The sequence below is a fragment of the Petaurus breviceps genome, unplaced genomic scaffold, assembly GCF_028583685.1.
Source record: "Petaurus breviceps papuanus isolate PSGF00001 unplaced genomic scaffold, PetGlider_PUasm1.0 90701, whole genome shotgun sequence".
In the NCBI taxonomy this organism is placed as follows: domain Eukaryota; kingdom Metazoa; phylum Chordata; class Mammalia; order Diprotodontia; family Petauridae; genus Petaurus; species Petaurus breviceps.
In genome coordinates this window covers 2,233,977-2,259,769 of record NW_027187316.1, presented here as the reverse complement: position 1 = coordinate 2,259,769, position 25,793 = coordinate 2,233,977, and the positions used below count along the sequence as shown (strand labels likewise).

The window sequence follows — 25,793 nt, the reverse complement described above, 5'->3', positions numbered from 1 at the left end:
CCTTCCTTCCTTCCTTCCTTCCTTCCTTCCTTCCTTCCTTCCTTCCTCCTCCTTCCTGTTAAATGAGGTGTTTGGACTATATTTCCTTGAAGGTTTCCTTCCATTCCGACACCTAAGATCCTATGATATGTATCTTGATTCCTAGGTCATTATTCTTTCTATATGCCTCTCATTTTTATAGTTATTATTGTCACTATCTGAATTGGAATTATGAAATGGTCACTTAGCAACTTGATGCTCTATTTTAAAAAAGTTACCAGACCTCATTGTGCCCTGTGAGTTCTCCATTAGTTTCTTAACCTGCAAAAATGTCTGGAACTTTTTTCTTATGACGAATATTTCTAACTCCTTAGGAAACATTGGATTGTTTGTCATTTCAAGTTGGTTTATACTAATCTTCTGAGAACAGTCTTGATTTGCTTTTCAGATAGTGTTGGTACAAGAACATGGCATTAAACCATAGTGTCCCTCCTCAAGATGATTACATTCCACACTACCTTCGGGATGGAGACCCTTTTGCATCCAAACTCTCCTGGGAAGCTGACTTAGTAGCTGGTTTCTATTTAACTGTAATTGGTAAGTCTTCCTGATTCTTTTGTGAAAAGGAGGCAGAGAAGATAAGTAGACTATTAGAAATATCAGGGGACAAATCAAAAGACTCTTTACAGAGACTCCATTATGATGTATTATTGGAATTTGGGAGGGGGAGGGCATCTGTGTGTCTGTGTGTGTGTGATAATTTAGAAAGAGGAAATAAGAGAAAATTGACATATTAGTCTAATGTGTAGACTAGAGAGGCATCATTGTAATAGTGGAAAAAAGTCAGTGGTGATTGTTGTTCAGGCATTTCATCTGCACTGCCTAGCTGCTTCATCATGGAGTCAGAGGACCTGGTCAACTTTGCTTAATCAATGCTTGTGGATTGATTGAAATAACACTATCAGTAACAGCAACATAGGGGCATCTAGGTAGCATAGTGAGTAGAGCATCAGTCCTGGAGTCAGGAGGATCTGAGTTCAAAAATGGTCTCAGATGCTTGACACACTTATTAGCTGTATGACCTTGGGCAAATCACTTAACTCCAATTGCCTTGCCTTCCCCCCTCCAAAAAATAAAACAACAGTAACATATTAATTTTGTATAGTACTGGCAACTTTATCCAAGCATTTTTACACGGTAGCAGAGGATTGTAGAATATTAATGCTTAAAAAGGAACTTAGAGGTCACCTATTTTTGTTTTTTGGAGGGGGGGAGCTAGTAAGTGTTAAGTGTCTGAGGCCAGATTTGAACTCAGGTTCTCCCAACTCTAGGGACGGTGCTCCATTCATTGCACCGCCTAGCTGCCCCAAACTTAGAGATTATCTAATCAAACTTCCTTATTTTAGATGACTAAAAACTAAGTGGGCAGCCAATTGATGCAGTACATAGAGAGCAGAGCCAGCCTGGAGTTTAAGATTCATCTTCCTTAGTTCAAATCTGGCCTCAGATACTTACTAGCTATATGACCCTGAGCAAGTCAGTAAACCCTGTTTGCCTCAGTTTCTTCATCTGTAAAATGAACTGAAGAAGAAAATGACAAACTACCTCAGTATCTTTGCCAAGAAAATCCCAAATGGGGTCACAGAGAGTCAGACATGACTGAACAGCACCAAAAAACAGAGGGGAAGTATTTTGGTGAAGGTCACACACTTAGCTTGCAATAAAGTACATATTACTTTTTCTTAGAGACTAATGAGAGGTTTGCAGTTTGCGTGTGCACTAAATGATAGTTGAACAAGAAACACAGTAGGAAAAGAGCAGAAGACCCTCAGGGATTAAAGACTCGCCATACTCTTATCTGAAAAGTGGACATCCCGTATCTAAATCACGTATAGCTGACCTTACAGATCTCGCAGAATTACTATCATTATTCGTAAGTTTAGGGAACAATGAAAGGGTAGACAGGGCCTATTAGGTTTATCCTCCCCTGAGACTGTCAGAGGTGCCAAGAGGTCTATTTAGTTATGGAGGGGGGGCAGACATGGAACTTTTCCAGGTCCTTGAATCAATAAAAAACATCACAAAAAGGCTTTCAGGATGTCTTAGGCTTCAAGGATGAATCAGAAAGAGTTCCCTGAATTTGAAGTAAAACAAACAAACAAAAAAAACCTCTTCCACCAAAGTGATTTTCTAGAATTGTTGGTATAGATTTGGAAGCAACTTTAGAGTTAACAAATCATTAGTTATTAACTAAGTATTCACTATGTACTAGGTACTGTGCTAAACACAGAGTACAAAAGCAAAAACCAAAGCAGAACGATACTACCTGTTTTCAAGGAGCTTATGTTCTAACCGGGAAGACAACACATAAAAGGAAGCTTGAAATGGACAGGGTAGCCCTGGTGAGGTACCTGCCTGAGGGCCTGATGAAGCAAGTCTGGAGAGTCAAGAGTGAGGCCTGGAGAAGAATGGGGACATGACTGACTGAGACACATGCTTTATCATTAATTCTCTGGAATCAAGATTGGTTATTGAGTGGGTCAGAGTTCTTAAGTCCTTCAAAGTCAGATTTCTTGATAAAGTTATTGTTAAACTATGCTGTTTGAATTAATCTAATTCTGATTACTTCACTTGACAATCAGTTCATACAGGCTCTTTCTGAAAGTGTCCCTTTCGTAGTTTGTTATGGCACCAAAGTGTTCTATTACATTCATATCCAATAATTTATTCAGCCATTTCCCAACTGATGGGCTCACCCTAAGTTTCTAGTTCTTTGTTACCACACACACATACACACACACACACACACGTACAAACTTCTATAATTATTCCTGTATTTATGTGTTCTTTTCTTTTTCCTTTGATCTCTTTAAATTATAGGCCTAGGGGCGGCCAGGTGGCTCAGCAAGTAAGAGCACCGGCTCCAGTGTCAGGATAACCTGGATCAAATCCGGGCTCAGATACTCAGCACCACACCCAGAAATAACTGGCCGTGTAACCTTGAGCAAGTTACTTAACCCCGATTGCTTAAAAAAAAAATAAGATAAAATAAATTATAGACCTAGTAGTGGTATCACTGGATCAAATAGTCATGGTGGTAGTGAGGGGCATTTTGCAAGAAACTTCAGAGATGTGGGCTCTGCAAAAAAGTTGATTTGTTAACTGGGTGATTATAACCACATAGCTAAGCAATGCATCAAGTCAATTGCAAGTGGGCATATGGAGGGCTTGGGCATGCAGCAACATATCATGTCCAATTATGGCAGTGAATGGGAGTAAAGGAAGCAATTAAAGAGATTTTATGGTAGAAAAAAAAAGACTGGCTGAGATATCCAGGGATAATTGGCTCCATTTGATATTTTTGTTTATGTGTGTGTGTGTGTGTGTGTGTTAAATTGGACTTATGATTTAATTTTATAGGGAGTGATAAAAAAACTATCTCAGTACAGATTAGAATCTGCTCTGGAGCTTGATCAACCTAGGAACAAACCTTTATTAGACTATGTGCCAGACACACTGTCTTATCAAATTCCATACTGTCCAGAGAGGTTGTGATTTACTCAGTAAAGTCACACAATTAATAGGTATCACAGGTAAGACTCGAACCCAGGTTCAAGGTCAACTTTGAGTCTGATTTTCTATCTACTGCTCTACTCTGTTTCTCATTCTCTGAATGCCAAGATAATAAGGTCTTATCTGGTTCAGAGAGTGGACAGGAAATGTGGCAAAATAGAAAGAACACTAGATTTGGAACCAGAGGGCTCTGTCACTTATTGCCTGTATGACCTTGGAGAGGTCACTTAATCTTTCCAGGTCTCAGTTTACTCCTCTATAAAATAATGAAGTTGAACTACATGACCTCTCAGGTGCCTTCCAGCTCCAAATATATATGTCTCTATACATGCAAAGAGAGTATTCATTGTCAAGGCTTACTTTTGGGAAATTAATTCAACAAATATTTACTAAGCACATTCTATGTATAAGCTGCTGGAAGTGTTTTAGCTCTATATCTATGACCCTTAAGCTCCCAGTGGTGAATTTATGGGATCATGTGGATGAGAGTCATAAAGGGAAGGCAGGTATAGATGGGTTGTAATCTGTGTTTTTGGAGGGAATATTACCACAAGTAAGATTCAAGGTAGTGGAGTGTAAGGTAATTTATATTGGCAGATGCCCAGTAAACTTCCATATCTATGATGAAAATTTGTTCTTATGACTCATAATATTGAAAGGCATGAATTAAATGGTAGCATTCATTTGGCTGAGATGACATAAATCATGGGGGAAAGTCTATGGTGAAATATAAATAACAAGAGTTCTAGAAACTATTGATTGTTGAAACTGGAGGGAATTTGGCCCTTTGGTTCCATTATCCCTATAGCATTTATGCCTTGGGGTCATCTGGCCAGATTCCCACTCCAAAGAATACCCTGGGTCTTTGAGGGGCCTAAGAATTCCCAGTACTTAAAAAAGCTGACAATCATCCAACTTCTTTGAGACTAAGCTCCTTTACCTATAATTTCTCCCTTCTTACCTCAGCCAGAAGGCTGTTATGATAGCCAAGTGAGATAATGCATTTAAATTACTTTGAAATATGTAAAGGACTATATAGATGTCAACATCATAGAATCATGGACTGAGAGCTAAAATGCACCTTAGAGATGTTCCAATTATGCGATTCTAGAGCTAAGAGTTGAAAGGGATCACAGAGGCCATCTGGAATAATTCCCAAATTTTATAGATGAAAATAACCTAGAGGTCATCTAGACTGACCCTTTAGAGATGAAGAAACTGAGTCCTATGTGACCTGACCAACATCATACAGATAGAGAAAATGAGACCTACCCAAGGTCATACAGGTAAAGAAGTTAAATGACCTACCCAAGGTCACAAGGTAGAAAAGTTAAATGACCTACCCAAGATTCTAATTTTGGGATTGAGATTGTTCTTAGAGATGTTCTAATTATGGGATTCTAGAGCTAAGAGTTGGAAGGGACCACAGAAGCCATTTGGCATAATTCCCTAATTTTATAGATGAAAATAACCTAGAGGTCATCTAGACTGACCCTTTACAGATGAAGAAACTGAGTCTTATGTGACCTGACCAACATCATACAGATAAAGTGAGAACTACCCAAGGTCATACAGGTAAAGAAGTTAAATGACCTACCCAAGGTCACAAGGCAGAGAAGTTAAATGACTTGCCCAAATTCATACAAGTAGAAAGTGACAGAGTTGAAATTCAAATCCAGGCCCTTTGAATCCAAAGAATCTGAAATTATTATTGTTATTATTTTTATAACATTATGATAATCAGCTCATCACTGAAGTAATCCTGAAACAGTGATTGAAACCTAATGGATAAGACCGAGTTATGGCATAATATACTTCAATTCTTTGTGGGCAGGTGTCTACATCTCTTTCTTTGCTATTTCTATTACAGAGTCTAAAGCTGTGGTCAAATAAAAGGCCCACAAGACTAAAGTGAAGGCTCTACATGTTTAGATACCTATTTGGAATGGAAGAGAAGTCAGTGGGATGGTTAGATTAAGTAGCAGTAGAAAGAAGATGATTCTAAAGGCATCTAAGGGAGCTTATTACAAACGAAACAAAAGAGGGAAAATAAGGCAAAAAAGTCTTTTTCTCTTTTTCTTCCGAATGACCTCTAGTTTTGTTACTGATGGCTGTAAGTAATTTTCAATTATTCACATTCATGAAAGGTAACAGAGATGGTGATAAACAATTAGTTTATATTAGTCTTTAAAAAGTCTCCTTTCTTTTTTTCCTTAGTCAAGATACTTTCCTGGTCTCATTTTCCTTAGGCTAACATGAAAAATGACTTTGCATTCCTTTGACTCACCCCAGCTGATATTTGTGTAGATGCCCCAGAGCAAGAGAGGAAGTTAGTCTGATGTTTCAAATACTCTGCTGTTGCTTCACAAAGTCTTTATTATCAATACTCAGAAAACTGATAATTAATGATTTTTATAAAAGGAAATGGACTAGAATAATAATTCTTTAATCATGCATTATGATTCCAGTCTCAGAATCTCTTAAAGAAGCAAAAAGGGTTGGGGGCGGCCAGGTAGCACAGCGAGTAAGAGCACCGGCTCCAGTGTCAGGATGACCTGGGGATCGAATCCGGGGCTCAGACACTTAGCACCCACCCAGAAACACCTGGCCGTGTAACCTTGAGCAAGTTACTTAACCCCAATTGCTTAGGGGCGGCCAGGTGGCTCAGCGAGTAAGAGCACTGGCTCCAGTGTCGGGATGACCTGGATCAAATCCAGGCTCAGACACTCAGCACCACACCCAGAAATAACTGGCCCTGTAACCTTGAGCAAGTTACTTAACCCTGATTGCTTAATTAAAAAAAAAAAAAAGCAAAAAGGATAAGAAGATCAGAGATTTAGATCTGAAGGAACATTAGAGGGTATCAAATCCAGACCTCCTCATTTTTTAGATTAGGAAACTGAGTCACTGAAGGATGAATTGATTTGCTTAGGCTTACCAAGTAGTAATGATCTGAGTTAGAATTTGAATCCAGTGTCTTTTGACTCTGAGTCTAGTGACCTTTTTACTGTACTCTGCTGTTTTTCTTTTTTTTTTTTGGAGGGTTATTGGGGAAAAGGCCTGAGTTCAAATTTGGCCTCACACACCTACTAGCTGTGTGATTCTGGGCAGGTCACTTAACTCTGTTTTCCTTAATCCTCTGCTAAAGGAAATGGTAAACCACTCCGGCATCTTTGCCAAGAAAATCCCACGGACAGTATGGTCCAAGAAGCCATGAAAAGTCAAGCATGACTGAATCACTGAAAAATAGCTACAATAAATGTTTATTGACTGATGGCAAATATTTAATGTGTCAGTAGGATTTGATTTGGTACATAGGCCACTTGACTATCCTGATTCTAGGGGGAGTAATAATGGGTGATGGAAAAAGATCATTCAGGGGTTATGATTCCTTTTCAGCTCAAGGCAGATTAGCTTGCCACAGAACAAAAGAAATCATCCAATTTGGAGTCATTGGTACAGGCAAAAATGGTACAGTCTGGACAAGGATGTTGGCCATGTGAGTGCAGAGAAGAGGATGGGCATGAATAATGTGGTGGAAGTAGAATTGATAAAACTTGACAACTGAAAAGGAAAGGAAAGAACTGACTGGCAAAGTGAGTTTTGCCTTCCTGAAGATAAAAGGTCTTATTTATTTTTTTCTATTAGGAAAGTTATTTATATCTTTTTTTTGTTTTTCTAGCACCTTCATTTTCCAATATGCTCCTCTTGAACCCCATCCAGAGAGACATCTCTTATAACAAAAAGTATATAGAGAGAAAAAAATTGCAATGGAGTCAAATTAACCAATACATCAACCAAGTCCAGTGTTGCAGGCAGCTTTCCATCCTCATAGTCCCCCAGCTCTTCAAAGAAGGGAGGGAGACAGATGCTCATAAGTGTTCTTCAGGGTCAAGCTTAGTCCTTATAATTGCATGTCACATGTGTCCAATTATTTTGGGTTGTTCTTCCTACTTACATTGTTGTGGTCATTGTGTACATTGTTTTCCTAGTTCTGCTCACTTTACTGGGGATCAGTTTAAATATCTTCCATGATTCTTTGCATTCTTCATATTCATTGCTTTTTTTTAACAGAAGTAATATTCCATTACATTCACTTACCATGGTTTGTTAAGCTATTACTCACTTGAAGAACATTCGCTGTTTCCAATTCTTTACTATTACTGAAAACATTTTTTTGGAGTTTAGAGAGGACCTTTCTGTCTTTGACCTCCTTGGAGTATATCAAAGGTTTTTGTTTTTAACAAATTGTTTTGCACTGTGCTCCCAGGGCTTTGAGTGGAGAAAGAACTTTCCTTAGAGAAAGAAAAGGAAAAAAAAGTGCATTTTATTAATCATTAAAAAAATCTGACTCTGAAATTTTTCTTTCTCATTTTTTATTTTCTTCCTGGTTTCCTTTAATGAGGTCTGGGTTTCATTTGAGTTGGGTGACTTTAGGGTCTATAAGCATCTCTGTTTTTCTCTTCTTCTAACCTAAGAGAGTTGTTAGTTTTAATGAACCATCCAGGCAACATTGACTCCAGGGATTTGAAATTTTCTAACAGCATACTACATGTTCCTGGGACTTTCACAACTATTGAAAATTGTTTCCCCCTCCACAATTTTTATTGTGGGGAAGATATGTTAAGAAAAAACAGAAAATTTTGCTTTTCCCGTAACAAAATCAACACATTTTTCCTTGGGACTGGATAGATCTTTGACTCATCAGAGTAGAAAAGATAATTATACTTAAACTAAAGAGGTCCCTGAGAGAATGTGCAGAGAGAGAAGAGAAGAGGGCCCAGGACAGAAATATATGTGTATATATACATGTATATATGTATGTATATACATATATATGTATATGATAATATAAAATATAAATTTTATTTATATGAATAAAATAATATATAATATAAAATATAATAGGAGAACCAAGAGAAAGTCATATCATGAAAATCCAGAAAGGATAGTAAGTATCCAGGAAGAAAGGGTGGAGTGTTAAATGCTTCAGAGCTGTCAAGATGCATGAAATTTGAGTAAAGAACTTCAGATGTGGCAATTAAGCAATCATAGGTAACTTTGGAGAGGGTAGTTTCAGTTGAGTAATAATGTCAGAAACCAGATCTCAAATGGTTGAAAAATGTGTAAGAGCAAAGGGAGGGAGGAAACCCTTAACAAGTGTTCAGACATAGAACCTCAGGATTTCTCTTCCCCTAAAAAGAAGTAAATGGAACTTAGGGCCTTTGAGACTTTAATTGGTTATATAAGAAGACTTGTAGATAGATCTGTATAGGTAGTGTCAATTAATTGTAAAGTGTTCTCAAGTGAATGTCAAAAGTTTGGTGCTTATTTATGTTATTTATAAGTAATGGTTGGAATTGAAATGAAGAATGTTTTCATGGCTTGGTTTGACTTTTCAGTGGCTTGTCATTCATTTGTCTTATCATTCAATGCTTGGACTTTGCATTTTTTCCCCTAGGTGTGTTGTCCACCTTGGGAAATGGCTACGTGATTTACATGTCTTCCAAACGGAAGAAGAAGCTGAGACCTGCAGAAATAATGACCGTTAATTTAGCAGTCTGCGACCTGGGGATTTCAGGTAACACAGCAATAATATTGTTTCTTCCTTGGCGCTTCTTAACTTTTCTATTCCAAGTTGGCCAAGGATCTCATTCCCTCACTCTAGTTCTGCCCACACAATGAATTCCTCCCTTGAAGTTAATGGGAACTCCTGCTTAGAAGAGATTGGAAGGTAGACCTGGGCCTACAGGGCTGTCTCTGGTGGGGTTTGGGGACAGAAAAAAAATGATGCTATGTGACACCTTTTTTTTCTCTTGTCCCCCAAATCATTTTATATTGGTTAAGTTTAGAAACAAGTTTAAAATGAACACCCAGGATATCCTTGAAGAAGAGAAGAAATCATGAACTGGTAGCACACAGCATGAGAGATGTGTGCAGCAGAGTCAATAGTCGATAAGCATTTATTAAGCACCTACTATGTACAAGACAGTGTGCTAAGTGTTGGGGATATAAATGTAAAAATGTTAGAGTTCCTACCCTTGAAGAACTCACAATCTAATGGGGGAAGACAACACTGGCTGCAGAGGGGTCAGGGGAAGGTACCGAACATGGGGGAATGGTAGAGATCAGATAAATCCCGGAATAATATAACCAGCAAAGAAAGGAGGGGATAGATAAACTGAGCTTCATCATCAAATAGAGGTTTTAGAATAAAGTGACTTGTCCAAGCTCATACAACAAATAGGAGAATCGGCATTCAAATCCTAGTTCTATGAATCCAAACTGATCACACTTTCCACTGAATCACTCAAAGAATAATGGGTTCCGATGTCAAATCCAATAAATTAAGCTGCTATTACATGCTCAGCATTAGGTTAAGGCATTGTGGGGTTTATAAAATAACCATAAATAATCCCCCTCATGACTCCTTCCACTGAACTCAGAGCACTTGCTGTCTGCCATTCATTTGGCATTGATCATGTGCCATCTCATGTGCTGCTCCCCCTATCCCCGGTCCTACTCTTAGCTAAGTAGAATGACAGAGTTTACAGATTCCAGGGACACATGGTACTGGCCACTACTGGGAAACAAGAGAAGCATTCAGAGCTAAGAGACCCAGGTACGAACCCCAGCTCGGTCTTAAGGCCGAATATATTTTAGCAGAGGGGTAACTTGGTTGGGTGTACATTAAGCAGAGTACTTTGGCTGCTGTGACAAGGATGGATTGATGGGTCTTGAAGCCACATGTGGCCCTCTAGGTCCTCAAGTGCAACCTTTTGAATCCAGAGTTCACAGAACAAATCCCCTTAATGAAAGGATTTGTTCTTTAAAACTTGGACTCAGTTAAAAGGCCCAAGGACCTAGAAAGTCACATGTGACCTCAAAGTCACAGATTCCCCACATCAATCTAATCTTTCAGTAAGGCAGAATAGTCGGAGAACAAACAAGATAGCATAAAAGTGAGGATTTTAACCCAGGTCCCAAAACCTTTTATGGGTCATCAGCCTTTTCTCAGAATAATGATTTAAATATTATTAAATATATTAAATAAAATTATCTATATAGAATTACAAAGGAAATCAAAAGTTAGTAAAGATATAAAAATTTTCTCCGAGTTCACTGACCACCCTGAGATCTAGGTTAAGAATGCTTGCCCAGGGGTGGCTAGGTGGTGCAGTGAATAGAGCACTGGCCCTGGAGTCAGGAGGACCTAAGTTCAAATCTGACCTCAGACACTTAACACAAAAACTAGCCATGTGACCTTGGGCAAGTCACTTAACCCCAATTGCCCTCCAAAAAGTAAAAAAAAAAATGCTTCCCCAAAGATGTCATCTTTGTCCTGCTGGTGATTCATATTACAGGGATTTGGAATGAATGATTTACTGATTTTGTCTATATACTATATATGAGTTTGCATTGTAAATATAGGTATAATATTTATGGATACATATACAGTGTATATACATATAGTTTATGTATATGTGTATACATACATGTGTATATACATATTTACACATGTACATATGGCATATTTAGGAATTTGTTATTCAGCACTATTTGTCAGAACTGCTTCCCTTCCTGTCCTTGCTTTCTTTCTGTGTACATAGATTTGGGGTGAGAATTTTTCATCATTATGATAATTCTGTGACCCTGAGTCACTTCTCTGGGTCTTATTTTTCTCCTGTAGAAAATAAAAGAGCTGGATTTACTGATATCTAAGGGTCAGTCCATTTAGTTCTTATATCCTGTAATTAGCATTCTGGACTTGGAGCTAAGGAGATTTGGGTTGGACTCCTGCTTCATACACTGGCCTATTTGTCTCTCAGTAAATCTCATTTATCAACAAATCATTCCAGTTATAGAAATCATGTTCATTTCTGTCTCCTGTTTGAAGAGAAGACATGAACAACCAAAGTTGTCAGAAAAATTTTAATCATTGTTTCTCTGCCTAAAGTCACCCTTTAGTGATGCTTTGTGGTATCAGCTTTTCTTCCTCCTAAGTATACTTTTCTGGATCTGCCAATCTTTTAAGAATAGGATCAAAAAAAGTCCCCAGTGAGTCTATTCATTGCTCAGCAGTAGATTAGTTGAATTCTTACTGAGAGTTTGACTGCCCAGAATTCTTTGTGTAGGCCTCACTCAGTGGGTGGATTTAAATCACATTAGTCCTTCTGGGAATTACATAGGCACAGGAGAAGAATGAAAAACTGCATCCACTGTGAAAATATTCCTGGGCAGAGCAAGGAGTCATTAGGTTGCAGGTTTACAATCACTTATAATGACCACGGGGTGGCGGTATTGTAGCATGAATGACCACTTTCAAGTTCTACCTTAATTAAGGGGCAAAGTCGTTTAGAACAAGTATTGCACTTGGAGTTATATAGTACTTGGGTTCAAATCCCACCTCCACTACTTACTATAGGCATGACCTTGACAAGCTATTTAATCTCTTTGGGTCTCAGTTTCCTTATCTGTAAAATAAGAGGGTTGGACTAAATAACTCTGAGATCCTCTCCAGTTCTAGGTCTGTGATCCTATAATTCCCCTGAATGTTATTTAACATACACTTTTAAATTCCTTACTATGTGCCAGGCACTGCGATAAGTCCTAAGGATGCAAAAGAAGGCAGAGACCATCCCTGTTCTCAAGCAGTTTATAGTCTAATGGGAGTAGACAATACATATATAGATAGCTCTATACCCAATCTACATGGATTAAATAGGAAGTGAACTAAGAGGGGAAGGCACTGGGGGTACGTGTGCAGAAAATAAGATTTGGAACTTTTCCTGTCTCATTCAGTGTGGAAATTACAGTCCATGACCAAAATCATCCTTCACTGGTGAATAATGATGGGCTGAGAGGGATTAGATGAGGCCTAACTAAAAAATGGGCCCCTAGTTGATCTGATTCATTGAAAATGACTTCACTTAGGAGAACTTGCTCCAGCTTTGAACAAGCAATCCAAATGAGGCATCATTAGCCTGGTAATGACTCACAAAAAAACCTTTCCCTTCCCAGTGACAGGGTTCTCAAGCTCACCTAGCCTATTCGCAAGCCTCTCACATTTTTTCCTCAGCACACTTTAATAAATTGGCAGCTACACTTTGTCTTTTCCTTCAACCCTGTTAGACTGTCAGTCCCCAAGGGCATATATCCCCATTACCAGGCATACCACTACATACCTGTGAAGAAAGATGATAGACTCATCCCTTATTGATATCCCATGAGTTCCTTTGGTGAAATCTTACTTTGGTGCCTCATCATGATGTGCAGGTAGTCCTAGGTTTTTAAGCTGTGCCAGGGGAGGGCAAAACTTGGAAAAATCTGGGCAATCTGATTCAATGACGGCCCTGTTAATAGATTGTTTGTGGTGCTCAGTTTGCTGACTTTAATCACGAGGTTGTTCTCAGGGTAATAGAGTATGTGGCCATAGCAATTCTCAAAGACGACCTGCTGATAATTATATACAAACACACACACAAATATACATATATACACACACATATATGTATGTATACATACACATTTACATAAATATGGGAAACAAGATAGCAAAAATTGAGCAAGATAGGATAGAGTACTGGGCCTGGAGTCAGGAACACTCATTGTGAGTTCAAATCCAGTCTCAAAAACTCACTATCTAAATGACCCCTGGCAAGTCACTTAACCCTGTTTGCCTCAGTTTCCTCATTCTGTAAAATGGGCTGAGAAGGAAATGACAAACCAGTCCAGTATCATTGCCAAGAAAACCCCAAATGGGGTCATAAAGAGTCAGAGAGGTATCTGAAAAAAACTGAACAAAAATAAACATTTACATTACCTTCTTTTACAAATATAACCCTCTCCACACTCAGTGATCCATTCTTTGTAATGACAAATTAAAAAGAAAGAGGAAAAATAGTTCAACAAAACTAACCAATACATCAATATAGCCTGGCAGTATATATAACACTCCATACCTGCAGTCCCCAGTGTCTACAATGAAAGAAAGGAGAAGGGTTTTATCATCTTGTCTTTGGGTCAAAGCTGAAAATTTAAATTAAAAAGTGTTCAGTTTTGTGCTTTTGTTCTTTCCATTTTCATTTGCCGAAGTCACTGGGATATTGCTTTTCTGGTTCTGCTCATTTCACTGTGTATCAGCTTGTGACTCATGCTCCTCTGAATTCATCAAATTCACCATTTTTTATAGTACAGTAATAGCCCATTACATTTAGCCACCATAATTTACTTAAGCATTCCCCAATCGGTGGGCATTTTCTCTGTTTTCAGTTTTTTTTTTTATCACAAACAAAAAAAGTACTGTTCCTATGAATGTTGTAGTATGTATAGGACCTTACTATTTTTGACCACTTGGTGTGTATGTGTGTGTGTGAGAGAGAGAGATAGAAAGATATTATATATTTTATATGTATTATATATTTATATATATTTTATGTACATATAAATATATACATATGTAATATGTCTATCTGTCTATCTATCTGTTGGATCTCTGAGTCAAAGGGAATGGACCTTTTAGTCACTTTTTTAGCATATATTCAAAATGACTTCCAGAATGATTGAACCAATTTTGCAATTCCTCTAGCATTGACATATATTGTCATTTTTTCCAACCTGCTGGGTTTGAGGTGAAACTTCAGGGCTGTTGTCTTTTCCTTATTAGTAGTGGTTTGGAGCAGTCTTTCATATGTTCCTTAATAGTTTTCAGTTCTTTTCTGAAAACAGTTTGTTCATAAACTTTGTCTACTTTTCCATTGGAAAATGACTCTTGGTCTTAAATATTTGTGTTCATTCCCTCTATATTTTTACCATGTGATTCTTATTAACAATATATGATACAAAGATTTTTTTCTCCATTCAGCAACTTATCCTAGTTGTATAGCTTTTGTTTGTACATTAGCTTTTCAATTTCATGTAATCAAAATTATTTTTTAAAAAATCATTTATGATCACTTCTAGCCCTTGTTTTTTTTTTAAGGCACTTTCCTTCTAGCCATAGTTGTGGATAGTACCTAATCTAATTCTATTCTAATTAAAAAAAATAATGTGAGATTTATTATTCAATTTGCATATCCATTTTTTAACATGTTTGTCTAAACTTAATTTCTGCCCCAACTCCTTTCAAGTTCCCTGTCAGTTCTTGTCAAATAAGGAATTCTTTCCCAAAAAATTTATATGCTTATATACTTGAACACTGAGCTATTTAGCTTTCACTGTATTCTTCCGTACTGTGTCTGTTCCACTGATCTGATCTATTTTTTATAAAGTATACATTTCTTTTTATTATTATTAATGCTTTATAATACAATTTAAGGTTTGTAAATACTATTTTTCCTTGATTCCTGCTTTTTTGTGTATTTTCCCTTGAGATTTTAAAACTTTTGTTCTTCCAAATGAATCATAATTATTTTGTCTCAATTCATCCATTTACTGATACTTAAAGAGAATATAGTTTTCATTGGTAAGGGGAGCTCCTGAATGGTGAAATGACAGGTCCTTGATGTATTGGACCATTCTGTATATTCTTTTAATAAGTCCCAGTTTGGGAGAATATTGAGAAGAATGTTGGCTAAGCTAACCATCCTTTCAGATTGCTTCCCCACCTTCCATGAGGCCAGTCACACTGTGGTCCAATGGGAAACTCATTCATTTATTTCCTTAAATCAACAAGCAATTCATCTGTCACTATTTAGTTCCATAGCTGTTTGGTTGCCTCTGTCAATTCAATTCAGCAAACATTTATTAACCAGCTAATATGCCCTACCAGAAAGAGGAAGAGCTAAATTTCCACCTTGTCCTCATGGAGATTAATATTGGTGCTAATGAAAACTGTCCTTCCTGCCCTTCTCTCCTAATGCAATCCCTTCTTAACACCCTATCTTGGAATCCTTAGGTTTTTCAAAACTCAGTTTCTATAGGATACCTTTCTTGAATCCAGCTACTTTCCCCTTGAAATTATCTGGTTATTACATTTTGTATTTAGTTACTTGTTATTTTGTTACCAATAAATGCTAATCTCCTTGAGGGCAGGAACTGTTTCACTTCCGTTTTTGCATCTCCAGAGCCTGGCAGATAGCAGGCATCAAATAAATGTTCGTTGATTTATTAATAACACTTCTATTAGCTTGTTTGTCTAGAATGCAGTTCTAATCAAGCCACAGTCTGCATCCCTAACCCCCAGCTGGGCTTCCCGCAAGCCTATGGTATTGAGTACACAGAGAGTAAATGAAGAAGAGTTCAGACAAATTGGTAAGGATTCCTAAGACTGAAAACAAACAAACTTGCAAACCCTTTGTTGAAACAGGTCTCTCTTTGCCCATTTTATAAATGAGATAGCTGAGGCCCAATGCAGATGAGTCACTTGCCTAAGTTGAACAACTAGTAAATAACAGACTCAGAATTTGAACCCACTCACTCACTATGTCATATAGACAGATAGATGTCTGGTCAGCTAAAGCAACTTCTTTAGACAAACACATTATGTAAAGTCATTTTTCCCCCTTCCCATCTCCATGTTCCCTTCAGGGAAGGAGTAGGCCACTACATTTAATACGGTGATTGAACAGAAAAGCCTGGGTTAATCTAAGCAGAAGGATGCTTTCTAGAGAGTCAGAGAAAATGAAGGAGCTCTGATAAATAAATCAGCAGAGCCTCGGAGGTCCAGGGATGGATGCAAAGAACTTGAGTTCAGCACTTACTGAAATTGCTTTCCTTTGTTTCACAGAAATATGAGCATGGCACAGTAAAATGTCTAGATACCAATTGGGAAAGCCAGGGTTTAAACCTAGTCCCAAATGATGTCCCCCTCCTCAAGACTTCCTCATTCTAGGCCCAGTGCTCTGCTCAAGGTAGCAACTGGTTGCCTCTATCTAGCCCAATATCCTTATTTTGCAGATAAAGAAACTTTCTTTTGCCCGTCCCCCCCATTTTGTATTTCCAGGACTTAGCACAGTTTCTGGCATACAGTAGTTACTTAATAAATGTTTATCCACTGACTGACTGAAGTCCTTAGAGGGTGATTTTCCCAAGGAATCACAGAGAGTGAATATCAGAGACATAATTTCAAACCAAGTCCTGTGAGTACGGAAGGGGTCGTTAATCAACTTAGCCAGAATAGGTGGGTCAAATTCTCTTGTGAGAAAGGAGTTTGAATAGGTCAGAAGATAGATAGTGGCACACCCATCAGATATGTGTAGGGCACTGGTCATTCTAGTTTGCTAGAGGAACCTCGTCTAGCCCAGTGGCACAATTTGGATTTAAATCATTGGCTGGGGCTGAGAACAAGTCCAAGGGCAGGTAAGGTAGGCCCAGGTATGCAGTAGGCTTGGAGATCACCAAATGCAATTTTATATTGTGCCTGTCTGATGACCATGGCACTGCTCACAGCAGGACAGGTATGCACTCTTAGGATATTACACAGATAGTCTTTGGGCATGGAACATCTGAGGGGGAGGAGGAAGACTATAGCCCTGAAGAAAAACATTCTTCTCCTTCAATATTTTGTCTCAACAGTTAGTGGTTCCCATTGTTTTTTTGTTGGGTAAACCCCTTCCAACAACAAGATGTGTCATGAACTCCCAAAGTAGTGTGTGTAGAGGTATATATGTATGTAAAAATATATAGAGAGACACATCTCTCTCTATATATCTAAACACATATCTCTCTCTATATATATATCTCCACACACACACACACACACACATACACACACACACATTCTGAAACTAAACTATCTATTGCTTAAAGTGTCATTAAAGAATTTTTAGCATGAATCTCTTGGACCATTGATGTAAACTACTGGCCTAGGCCACCACTGCAGCTTCATAGCCTGGTTCTCTGGACTTTCGCAGGAGCTTAATTTTGAATGAGACAGAACTGAAGTGGTAGAAAAAATAGTGTAACAGAAGCCAGGAGCCCTGGGTTCCAGTCCTTCCTCTGTCCTCCTCTGACTTTGTCATTTAATCTCTCTTGTCTTAAATTGCTTCCTTTGCAAGGTGGAGACGAAAATATCCTAATTGCCCGAAGGCAGGGGACTAGAATAGTTTATCTCTGAATGATCCCTTTAGCTCTAAGAACTATAGGGCCAGGGGTTAGACCTGTGATTTCATGGCTATGAGGAACTTCTGATGAGGAAGCTGCCTCTACCAAGACTGATTGGCACCCCTTTTGCACCTTACAGTCTTAGACTGCTGCCTTGATAGAGTCAATGATTTTTCCAAGGTCAGCAATCTAGTATATGTCCTTCCTCTCTCCAACACTGGTTTTCTATCCACTGTGCCAGCCACATGGGTAGTAAATAAGAGTTAGAATTTGAACTCAGGTCCACAGCTTTGTCCATTGTACCACTTAGAGTTTTTATTCCAGAATTTGTCTCTCATCTAAACAATCTAACAAAGGGGAGGAATGGAGTGGCGTCAAGGGAAGGAGTAAAATGATTGTTTTGACAATATCAACATTTCCCATGGTAAACTGCTTTTTTCTTTTCTAGTTGTAGGCAAACCCTTCACTATCATCTCTTGCTTCTCTCATCGCTGGGTGTTTGGCTGGGTTGGCTGCCGCTGGTATGGATGGGCCGGTTTTTTCTTTGGCTGTGGAAGCCTTATCACTATGACTGCCGTCAGCCTAGACAGATACTTGAAAATCTGCCACCTATCTTACGGTAAGTTGGTAGGTTCCTGCAGAAGTGTCCTTCTCCTTTCTTGGGAGGGAGGATTAGGGGTTGGTTTGGGAGGACTGAGTCAGATCTGTAGCCCTCAGAATGGCATTTGTGTAATTCTGTGTAGACTTTCATGGTCCAACATATCCTAGTTTTTTTTTTTTTTGAACATTATCTCAAAATGCTTTCTGGTACTAGGTCATCATCCTGGAGAAAGTAGATCATTTTTCCTCATAGAGCTTGTATCTTAGCTTCTTCCTTATGTGAAGGGAAAGAATACAATTAACTGATGGAATCCCTGGGTAATGGATCCTCAGTCCATCTGCTTTAGAGAAAAAAAATCTAATTATAATTAAAGATAGCCTTGATTCACCCCTCAGGCTCAGGACCACTCAGTTGTTGAGTCAAAGAGGGTTCCAAAATGGAAAATCTTGTCTAGGGAAACACCTTAACTACAAATCTTTGAACATTCTGTATATCCAGGCTGGGTTGATGTAAAGTCATGGATTAAAATCTTTTGGTCCAAACATTTCTTCCCTTTCTTGAATGTGGAATGGTATGGGGGTTGTGTACGTGGACTCAGCAGGAAAAAATGATAAAATTGATAAAAGATTTCAGGGATTGATAAATGTTTTCTTCAAGTAGACCCTTCACTATGCTGAAAATGTTTGAGTCAGTGGTTTTTCCTTTTTGGACACTGAGGACTTGTGGGATGAGAGGAGCATCCTCTGGAAGCTTAACCAATTAGACTTAAGTTTAATTAACCCCATAGCCTGCAGTTTAGGAACTCATGGAATGCTCAGGGTAAGTACAATGTTTACAATGCCCTTTAGCAAGATTAGTCATCTTTGATTCACCTGTCAATTAATTTTAGCCTTTACCCATCAACCACAACTTCAAGACCTTAGACAAGGGAGAAAAATGGGTCAAACTAGTTTTGTCTATCTTAACGTAATAGAATCTCACCTTTAAAAGTTAATTTGTGAGGAGTGGAATTTGGACCTGTGATTTCATCACAATATTTTTAATGAGTACTGGATTACTTGTTTGATCATTCCTGCAACCCTAGCCCAACAATCATTTTGGAGTTGTTAGTAGATCCAGCATGAGACAAAATGTCAAATGCAACCCAGTCGATATCCATTTGCTGATTAGTGATCAGTGTTTTGGGTTATTTCATCTTGAATGAAGGGACACTGCTTTCAAATTTTATAGCTGGTGTCAAAATTTGGGTAATTAATTGTTCTATGGATGTAAACAGGATCTTGTTTACTCTAGAAGAGAAGGCTTTTAGGCCAAAACAATATCTTCTATTTCCCAGGGAAGGTGTGAACAAACAAGTTCAGAGGGAGTCTAAATGTTAGCGTCTATCGTCTCTAAAGATTCTGCTTTAGCCTGTGGCTTTGCCTCAGTCTAAGGGATGATGCTATTGATTCCCAGAAAATAGTTGGGAACAGGGGAGGCATTGAGCAGAAGAATGGTATGGACACTGGCTAGCTTTTCAGAGTCTTCTTTATCGTCTGGCTTCACTGTTTTGTTTGAAGTTGTTTGGACATCCCAGAACATCTGAAGCACTCATAGCATCACAGAATCATAGAATCTTAAGATTGGAAGGAGTCATAGCTGTTAATTGGTCCAACTGCCTATCCAGGACAGGAATCCTTTGTACAGCATCCCTGATCGCAGGACATCCAGCAATCTTCTTTGAGTGCCTCCCGTGATGGGGAACTTACCACCTCCTGAGGCAGTCTGGTTCCATTGTTGTTAAATGGTAATTTCTATTGTTGAACCAAAATCTGCCTCCCTGTAACTTCCACCCATTGGTCCTAGTTCCCTCTGGAGCATCACAGAACAAATCTACTCCCTCCTGTATATGACAACTTTACACGATATCCAAATGTAAGTACAAAACACCTCACAAAGTCACTTCTATGTGTTTTTTATTTAATTATCTGTTTTGGATGATCTGTGCCAATGCTCCCTTCCACTAGGGTGGATAATCGAGAGTGGACTGCAAAAGACTTACTGACTTAGCCACTCTGTTCCTAGATTGTGCATTTTGCATCTTTTGATCAAACTCACAGTATGATTCAGCTTGATAAATGAAGATTTTAAAATGGCAACGATTGTGTAAATGCAATATAGTCTCTAGTCACTAGACAAGGTGCCAGAGTGGAGCTAAATGTACAAGTTCTTTTCCTATTCTTTTGGACTTCAAATCAATTCAACAAACCCTCATAATGTGCCAAATGCAAGGCCCCAAGCTAGGTGCTGGTGTTACACAGAGAAATTAGACCTAGGCCCAGATTTAAAGGAGCTTACAGTCAATTAGGGAACATAAGTCATGGCCATTAACTATGATGTATATTAGACTGTAGGGACAAAAAAAGAAGGCCTATAGAGTACTGTGAGTAATTTCAGGAGGAAGGTTACTTCCAGCTGGAGTTGGGGGCAGAATGAAGGATCAGAGGAAGTTTCGTGGAATAAGTGACATGAGAGGTGGGGTTCTTAAAGAGTCACAGAATCATGAATCTAGAACTGGAAAGAGACTTAGAGACCAGTGAGCTCAATCTCATTTTACAGATGAGGAAACTGAGATACAGTGAAGTTAAGTGACTTGTCCAGGATCATACAGCTAGTCAGTATGTGAGACTGGATTTAAACTCAGATCTTCCTGATCCCAAATCCAGATCTACCTCCATATGAAACCTAATTGCCTGGAAGAGGTTTGTGGGATGGGAATGGAGTCCACTGGGGGAGGGCACTGAGTATGGCAGTTTGACTGAATCATAAGAGTATATGAAGGGGATCATGAAAGAAGAATGCAAGGGTAGGTTGTAGCCAGAATATGAAAATGGCTGATTGGCAGACTGTGGAATTTAGCCATCATTGGGAGAGGTTTCAGAGCAGGGGAGGGATATGATCAGAGTTCTATGTTTGGCAGTCTTGTGCCAGATAGAGTGAAGGGAGAGGAGAGAATGGTAGCAGGGATAACAGTTAGGAGGCTTTTATGGTAATCAAGGCAAGAAATAATGAAGACCTCAATTAGGTTTGGCTGTGGGAATAGAAAAGAGAGATAGATTGAGAAAATAAATTTATTTCAATTAAAAAAATTATCAAGAGTCTACCCTGCAGACCCGTCTGCTAGGACCTAAGGGAGACATACAGTTTAGATGAATTGTGGCATATAGCTTCTAGTCTAGAAATATCACAGCCATATAACGGCCAAATCAAACCATCTGATTGGATGCAAGGAGTGGTTAGACAGGGAAGACCAAGAGGATTAAACATGCAGAATCTCTGAGTCTGAGGGTGAATGGATTAAGCTTCTCTGAAATCTGTCTTCATGTTTATTTTCTGATACTTTAGTCCCAGACAGATAAATGTCCAGAATTCTACTTCCTTGGATCTAACAACCAAGATGTGTTTGTGTGCATGTGTGCATGGGTAGCATTCTTTTCAGGTGAAAGGCATAGTTTAAGTCAACCCTTGTTCTGTGGTAGTGAATTTGAACTCCTAAAAATGTTCCTTGGTGTATTGCTATGGCTCTTTCAAAGATGGCAGGACTTCTCTCTTTGGGGGATTCTATTTTGGTTAATGGAAGCTAGCACTGGAGAATAGAAAGATGTTCTCAGAGAGTCCCATCTACAGTGCTTTCTGAGCTTCTCTTTAAGATGTTCTGGCTGTCTCATGACTGCTAGGTGAGAGAGATGGGTATTCTAATGCAAACAGTGAGGCTGTGCTACCAGATGCCGAGAGACAATCGTTTTAGTTTTGTAACATATAGTAATGATCAACATCTCCTCTTGCACATACATACACATTTCCTGACAAGGACATTAAGAGGTCAAATGAGATAAGAAGGTGCAAAAGCTTTTTGGAAGAAAGGTGTTCAATAAATAAAAGGTATGATTTATTCTTTTTTCCTCACCTGATATGAATTTGTCTTTGAGGGCATTTGGGTGCCTGGTGGAGTAGGGAATTTGAGGGGTCCTGCTAAGGTTCCCACACCCTGAACTAACTTAGATCCATAGGTTGTCAAAGTTGGAAATGAGTTTAATCTCCTCATTTTACAGATAAGGAAATTGAGGCCTAGAGAGGCTACTTACTGAAGGTCAGTAAATAGATGATCTATCAGTGAAAAAGTTGGGATTTGAACCCACGTCTTTTGACTCCTAATTCAGTGAGCTTTCCATGGCATCATGGCGAGTCTCCTGAGCACATGAAATTCCACTGTTAGGAAGTCATTGTTTTGGTATTATGTCTCTAAGAGATCCTTATTAACTATAATATCTCTGGAGAAGGTAATGTATTGAATCTCATCAATCTTTAATATCTTATTTAGTGTTAATGCTGTTGAATTTGTGTATGAGATTAGTTTCTATGGGGAGCTAGCTGAGAGGGGCCCCTGGCTAGCCTATGTTTGAGGGAGAGGGCTGGGAAATCTACAGAGAACAGGGTACCTCCTGGGGAGGATGCCCCAGTGAAATCCTTTGCAGAGAGTCTCCCATGCTCTGGACATAGTAAAACTGACTCTCAGAGCTTCTAGGTAATGCTTTTTTCCCCTCCCACCCAGGGACTTGGCTGAAGAGACACCATGCGTTCATCTGCCTGGTAATCATCTGGGCCTATGCCACCTTCTGGGCAACCATGCCCTTGGCAGGTCTGGGGAACTATGCCCCTGAGCCCTTTGGAACTTCCTGTACCCTCGACTGGTGGCTGGCTCAGGCCTCTGTGACCGGACAAACGTTCATTCTGAGCATCCTATTCTTCTGCCTCCTGCTCCCGACTGCTGTGATTGTCTTCTCCTATGTGAAGATAATTGCTAAGGTCAAGTCCTCCACCAAAGAAGTGGCCCATTTTGACAGCCGGATCCAGAGTAGTCATGTGCTGGAAATGAAACTGACCAAGGTACTGGAGTGATATTTTGAAGGAAATACATTTTACTGGCTCTAAAAACAGTTGGGACATAAAAGAGAAAGGAGGTCAGGAAAAGCAATGGATAGAGAAGTAGTGGGAACTAATGGTGAAGGTGCCATTATACTCTTTCTCCTTTGTCCTATGCTATTTTATTACTCTAGGTCTTTATTTTACATCCTTCTACATATCTCTGTTGTACTCAATTTGGGCATAGAATCATTGAATCGGAAGGGAAGGGAATAAGTATTTCTTTAGTGCCTACTTCATGTCAGGCATTTTACTAAGTACTTTTTACAAATATTACTCATTTGATCCTCATAACAGCCCTGAGAAATGGGTGTTATTTTGTCCCACTTTATGGTTGAGGAAACTGAGGTTAAGTGACTTGCCTAGGGTCACACAGTTAATAAATGTCTGAGACCAGATTTGAACTTCCTGACATTAAGCCCAATGCTCTATCCACTGTACTACCAGGACTAAACCTTCAACTTTATCTAATCTAATCCCTTAAACTGGATCATAAATTTAGAGCTGGAAGGGGCCCTAGAGACCATCTAGTCCAACCTCTTCATTTTACAGATGAAGAAACTAAGGTTGTACAGGTAGTATTAGCAGAGCTGGGATGTGAACTCAGGTCAGCTGACACCAAATCCAGCCATCTTTCTGCTACACCACATTGCACGAATCCCTGCTAAGATTTTCCAGACAAGTGGTCTTACTTTACTTTTTTGTTGTTCAGTTATGTCCAACCTTCATGACACCATTTGGGGTCTTATTGGCAAAGATACTGGACTGGTTTATCTTTTCCTTCTCCAGCTCATTTTTACAGATGAGGAAACTGAGGCAAACAGGGCTAACATGACTTGCCCAAGGGTCACACATGGAAGAAGTGTCTGGGGCCAGATCTAAACTCAGGTCTTCCTGACTCCAGCTCTAGTACTCTATCGACTGTGTCACCTAGCTCAGTTTTAATCCCTACTTTGCTGAGAAACTCACCTCTTAAGGATCCCAACATGGTTTTGGACAACTCTGATCCTTAGGATTTATACTGAGCAAAATCTGCATGCTTGTAATTTCTACTTATTGGTCAATGTTCTGCTTTCTGGAATGAAGTACTACATAATTCTTTGTCACCATAATGGCTCCTTGAATATTTGAAGACAGATATCATCTCTTCCCCCATCATTTCCCAGCCTCTAGCTTTTCTTATGGCTAAATGTCCCCAGTTCTTCTAACTAGTTGATTGTCACTCTCTGGTTATGATTTATGAGTCTAGTTGGTATAAAATGATGGGGTGAGATTCAGTGATCCTTAAAATCTCTTCCAGCTCTTGCCATCCCATAGTCCTATGATTCTGCAATTCTTCTGAGGACAATTATTTTCTCATGAGCACCATAACTTTAATTTAAGTTGCTATTTCTGGATGCCTGGGTTTGCCTGGGCTTATTTCTAGGAGACATTGTGAATAATGGTAATGATACCTGGCAATAAGATAGCTGTTACACTTTGCAATGTATTTGGAATAATATCATTTGGATCATGAGAATAATGCTGTGAGGGAGGTGATACAGTTATTATCTACAATTCACAGATGAAGAAATTGAGGCTCAGAAAGGTTAAGGGATTTCTAAAGGGTCATGTAGCCAGTAAGTATTTGAGTTAGGATTTGAATACAATTCCTGACTGCACAGAACTTTTATGTTATACCACATTGACTAGACCCCTCTCTCTCTCTAATATTGCTCCTTTAAAAGATAACAGCATAAACATAAATTGATTTCTAATTACTAACATTTGTATAATAAGATGAAGTAAACAAGAATTTAATTTTTAAATGAGTTTGTAAAGTTTCATTATTTAAGACAGTAATCCTTTCCACATGGCTGGTGTTCGGGGTACCTCTCCCCCTTGTCTTCCACAGTCTGGAAAATCTGCATAGAATTTTTTGGCTCTCCCTTCATACCAGAGGAGAAGTCTGATTTTTGATTTTTTTTCTTTTTCTTTTATGGAGTGTTTACAGTACCTTATTGTAAGATTCGGGTTAGGTATTTGGTCACATGCTCTACATCATCTGTTGGCTTTCACATGTCATCTGCTGTCCCTCGATATTGTTGTGTTGTGTTTGTCCTTCATTTCTGAAGAGGACCATGACATCAGGGAAATGATGACACAACTTGCAGTTGACTTTGATTTCAGTGAGGGAGCCCTGTGCAAGGTCGCCAGCCTCACTTCCTCCTCCAAAGCCATCTGGATCCAGTGACCAGATATTCATCAGAATGACTGGAGATGACCCAGGATGCAACGGGAGACCCTGGCCCTTTTAGGCTAAGGTCATTTCATGTACTCACAGAGTGAGGTAATGACCATTCAGTGAATAGGCCTCTTTAAGAAGTGAGTCAAGGGATGGTCTCTCTAGTTAGAAAAAGAAAAAAGAAAGAAAAAAGAATCAAGCTGGGAGGGGAAGACCCTCAGACTTGCTGTTCCAAAGAGAAACATTAACATTCACTCTAAGTCAAAAGGGCCCAAAATATTGGCATTAAATGGAGCTTGGGCAGGGATCTATTGTGGTCCAATCTTTAAGCTTAAGAGTGAACTGGGTTTAAGGTTTTGTAAAAGAAAGAAGGAAGGAAGGAAGGAAGGAAGGAAGGAAGGAAGGAAGGAA

The 25,793-nt window shown here is 38.9% G+C and overlaps 1 protein-coding gene across 1 annotated transcript in view; it reads left to right on the top strand.

The window, feature by feature from the left end:
• The first annotated feature begins 446 nt into the window (after nt 1-446).
• Nucleotides 447-25,793, top strand: part of OPN5 (opsin 5) — a 43,119-nt gene continuing 17,772 nt past the window's right edge. Inside the window, exons 1-4 of the mRNA XM_069065757.1 lie at nt 447-576; nt 9,014-9,133; nt 18,044-18,214; nt 22,788-23,122. Coding sequence (XP_068921858.1) covers nt 447-576; nt 9,014-9,133; nt 18,044-18,214; nt 22,788-23,122 — 756 coding nt within the window. The remainder of the gene's footprint in view (nt 577-9,013; nt 9,134-18,043; nt 18,215-22,787; nt 23,123-25,793) is intronic.